Source organism: Cynara cardunculus (assembly GCF_001531365.2).
Source record: "Cynara cardunculus var. scolymus isolate 2C chromosome LG 1, CcrdV1, whole genome shotgun sequence".
In the NCBI taxonomy this organism is placed as follows: Eukaryota; Viridiplantae; Streptophyta; class Magnoliopsida; order Asterales; family Asteraceae; genus Cynara; species Cynara cardunculus.
In genome coordinates, this window is record NC_037528.1 from 955,574 (window position 1) to 960,399 (window position 4,826).

At 35.1% G+C, this 4,826-nt stretch overlaps 1 protein-coding gene across 1 annotated transcript; it reads left to right on the top strand.

Moving 5' to 3' along the window:
- LOC112523895 (protein COFACTOR ASSEMBLY OF COMPLEX C SUBUNIT B CCB2, chloroplastic) lies at nucleotides 1–3,011 on the top strand. The gene is made up of 6 exons (XM_025133570.1): nucleotides 1–342; nucleotides 453–524; nucleotides 859–1,002; nucleotides 1,160–1,319; nucleotides 1,629–1,820; nucleotides 2,708–3,011. The coding sequence occupies exons 1-6, from the start codon at nucleotides 31–33 to the stop codon at nucleotides 2,731–2,733; spliced, it is 906 nt and encodes a 301-aa protein (XP_024989338.1). The 5' UTR covers nucleotides 1–30; the 3' UTR covers nucleotides 2,734–3,011.
- The last annotated feature ends 1,815 nt before the right edge of the window (nucleotides 3,012–4,826 follow it).

Here is a 4,826-nt window from a genome sequence, read left to right on the forward strand (position 1 = left end):
CCCTTGGACGTTCTATCATCAAAACTCAAAATGAGCCATACCTCTACCCTCCTCCTTACTCCATTCTCCACTATTTCTTCCATTTCTGCACCCAACACTCCTCCTTTCCATTTCAAGATTCCGACTACCACAAGAAAATCATCCAAGATAAGCTGCTCTGGCCACGACAATTCTCAAAATCAACAGCAACAACTCAATCTCTCTGTTCTTCGCTTCACTTTAGGGATCCCTGGACTCGATGAATCCTATTTACCCAGATGGATTGGCTATGCTTTTGGGTCTCTTCTCGTTTTGAATCATTTTGTAGGTTCAAATTCCACCACCATCACGGCGGCACAGCTAGTGAGTAATTTATTTGCAATTCAATGACGATTGTGGATTTTGCACTATGTCCTCTTTGAATTAGAGGGTTTTTCGTGTTGATTTTGTTTAATTCCATGATGGGATTTCAGAGAACAGAGGTTCTGGGTCTTTCTTTGACAGCATTCTCTGTCGTCCTTCCCTATATTGGGCAGTTTCTTAAGGTAAAACTTATTATCTTTTTGGTTCTTGGTTGCTTAATATTACGAACTTCCCTTTGGCTACAATCCAAGAGCCTCTAATGATGATGATGATGTGTAAGTTCATCAAATGATGGCAATGGTAACAAAGATCATCTGTTTCTGTTGAAATGAGTTAACAAGATGAAGTAAGCTTGATAGAGTAAGTATTTTATCAGCAAACTCGGTAATTGAAGTGAAACAAATATTGAATAGTAGCTAATATGCTAATGTGTGCGTTTTTATGGCAGTGGTGACATATTTATAGGCTTTGAATGCTTTCTCATTCGTAATTTTGATGCTTGGAAACAAAATGCAGGGTGCTACACCAGTGCTTCAAGCAAGCATCCCTGAAGGCGCTGAGCAAATCTTTGCCATGTCTCCAAATATATCTGATACTGTTAAGGAGGATTTGGCCTGGGGATCTTACACTCTATTGCGTAACACAAATAGCATTTCTGTGGTATGTTGGGACTCAGACTTACATATTGAATAAACCATTGATGAATGATGATTGATAAATGACATTATACTATCTTAATCTGTGGATTAGTTTATCTTTAAATACCAATAACCCATAACTGAAAATGGATATTCTAATTCTCTTTGTATTGATATAGCTTATATCCATCCAAGATGTATTGTGTGTACGTGGCTATTGGAACATGCCCAAAAGCATCGATCTATCAAAAGAACAAGCAGTTGATTGGTTTAAGGAAAAGATGCAACGGGTTGGCCTCTTTAATTTGACAGAGACCCTTTATTTTCCTCAGAGAACAGGTAAATCATCGAATTGTTACACAATCTTGAGGAAAATGAAATTATATGATTATAAGCAGTTACAAGAATATTGTGGATCGTATCTGCAAACCAGGAGTGGTGATACAGTTGCTCAAGTTAAGAACTTTGTATGTTCTTTTAATGATAAAAGGTCCAAAGAGCAGCTATGGTTTACTGACTTTTTGGGGGTTGTTACTATTATATCCTTGTACACTTGTATTTCTTTAGCGATGGTATTTTTCGAGTGTGATATTCTACATTACTGAAAAGATTTTGGGTAGAAATATAATCGTATTTGGTCTACTTCAGATTCTGAGCTGTGGGGGATACTTCCTGAGGGGACACGCTCGCTGTTGGTTTTACCCGTGCTTAACACTCCAGATGAAGACAGGATCTCTGAGGACAGAATTTCAGGGTTTGTGTTGTTGGCATCAAGCATCAGTTATGCATATAGCAACAAAGACAGATCCTGGATAGCAGCCATTGCTATAAAATTCCAAGGTAAAAGCCTGTTATATGGATTTTTTGACTTGTATTCAATGACAAACACACACACACACACACACATATAGAGAGAGGGGTTATGGGGAAAACCTCAAAAAAATGAAAAATTGAGTAATACCCTGGTAACCTTTCATCATGGATGTCATGCACATGTGCATACAAGTAATTGAAGTTGTTTCTTCGTTTTGTGCATACCGGACAAATTGCTTACAAGCTACTTGTATGCATATGTGTATACCGTTCAAATGAATGGTTAGTTTTCCTCGGTTTTTTCATTTTTTGCGGTTTTCCCTAGTACTTGTCCCTATACACACACACACACACATTCATACATACATATAGGGACAAGTTTAAATGAAAACCGAGTTTTGCTTGTGAATTGGGGGACAAAGGAGAGCACGACATGTGTCCCTTGTGTCCATGGGTTATTCATACGAAAGTACTGAACAATAGACATTCATGATGAACATGTATTATTCATATTGAATAATGAATCAAATTAACATGGATCATGATCGTGTGTTATTCATACTGAATGTTGTATTATTCTTACTGAATAGTTCATGAACTTCACCTTCGTTTATTCATACTAAATGTGGATGCTGGGGACACATGTCGCGCTCTCCTTTGTCCCCCGGTTCACAACCGAAAATCGATTTTTATTTGAACTTTTCCCTGTATATATATATTAGTGTTTTGAAAAGAAAGGCCAAATGATTTCATCAGTTAGATTGTGGAGGACAATGCATTTTCATCATGCTGGATAAAGTTTCATTTTTCTGTAAATTACATTAGGAATCACCTTTCTTTAACCTTGAATTTGTTTAAAGAAATCTCAAGGAGATGAATCATTCGATGGATGGTTTTAAAAACCCAATTTGCAGGAACCATCATCAGTCATAAAACCTGAAACTTGAATGGTGGTGGTGTGGTTTCTACAACTTAATTCTCCAGATGCTGCAAGTGATGAAAAATGTGATGAACTCTTGAAGAAATTTAGGAGACAGGATTACCCCAAGGCACACAAAATCTCCTGATGGCAAGGATAAGGCCTGGTATATACACACACAGACATGTATATATATATACACACACACACACATATACATGTATATGTATGTGTACGTATAGTAATAGTATGCATATATGTGTGACAGTAAAAGGATTTGAAAGGTGATTCCTTTAAAATGGTCCAAGCAGAGTGAGTAATTCTTCCAGACTGGATACAGGTGTGAAATGGGTCCATTTGCAAGGTTTTTTCTCTTATCAATTATTACTGGTCACAAAGAATATGATATTTTGGGGTTGTCCTCCAATAATATTCTCAGAACCCCATATCTATCAGATTCAAAGCAAATCCATACCAAATTGAGTTGAAAGCATATGCTGTTTTTGGGAGTGCAAAATGGGGGTTTGTTGTTGTTGTATTTTGGTAGCATTTTATGAAGAATGGTTGCATGTTTTATATATAAATAATAAACAAAAGACACCAAATGATATAATTATGAATTGTGTACTTTGTTTTGATTGTTTATGTGAATAAAAAAACATGATTTTTGCTGCCACTCAAAAGGTGTGGTTGAGAAGCCAATTCAACATGTGCCTTTTCTTGTTTCCATCCATAATTTTATGTTACAAATTATATAAAAGAGTAAACTACAAATTTGGTCGTTGTGGATTGCCGAAAGTAATACTTTATAATTTTGTAGTTTTAAAATTATAAGATGGTTAGTTTGTAAAAACGCTTGGATTTGCTCTCACTATTTAACGATCGTTAAAAAGTTCCGTCAAATGAGGGTGTTTTCGTCTTTTTATTGGGGTTTTTTGTCTTTTATGATTTGGTTCTCGTGATTTTTGATTGGGTAAATGACGATTTTTTTTTTTTTGATAAAATGACGAAAATAAGTCTCATTTAACGGAATTTTGGGACGGTCGTTAACAGAATGACTAAATCCATACGTATTTGCAAACTATGATGACCATCTTATAATTTGAAAACTAGAAAGACTAAAAGTGTTACTTTTAACAAACTACATGGACCAAATCTGTAGTTTACTCTTATATAAATGAATACCGTAAGTCTACTCATACAATATTATACACTTAAAAGTCAAGATATCAAAACTAAAATTATGATCCATCATTTGTCTCTTCCAATTTTAATTTATAGTTTTTCTGATTCTAGGAGTAAGGGGTCGTTTACCAAACACTTATCCGGTAAATGCTTACGGGTAAAATTTAACACTATCATTTACTTATCGGGTAAAATTTTAGTCCACCAAAACGACATCGTATGCAACAATTTACCCGGTAAGCGCTTACCATATTAAGATTCGTCGACCTCACTTTACCGGGTAAGACTCTTGGTCCTTGTCTCTCTCTCACCGAGTAAGATTCTTGGTCCTTATCATATTCATCCGGTAAGGTGATGTGACTTGATAAGCGCTTATTCGAATAAACGTTTTGTAAACGGCCCCTAAGAGAGCTTTCTATTGGTTATCAAGCATATATATAAGTAATGGATCAAATTCAAATCAAGTTGTTTGTACAAATGGTATAAAATCGCATCAAACCAGTCATAAATTTCCTGTTTTTCACTTTTTTTTTTTAATTATAAGGGTTAGTAATTTTTACTGTGAAGAACGTTAATTATGGATATTATCATCTTCAATGGTGGTGATGTGGTTCATATTTAATTATTTACGTAAAATTCTTTTAATTTTATAAAAAAATTGTAGGAAGGGAAAGAGCAGGTGAAATGGAGTTGGGAGTTGGATGGGCAGTTGCTGTTTTGATTGTTGCCTTTTCTATGTCAATGCCCTTTTCTCCATACCACCTCTCACCAATTTTCACCTAAACATACCACTTTCAAACTCTCTCTTTCTACATTAATCTTTTTATTTAATAAAATATTTTATGTTAGTAATATTTTATCGATTCATATCGTAAAACGGTACATCAACGTCACATATTTGTTTAATCGTCATCGTCAACAAAAATGAA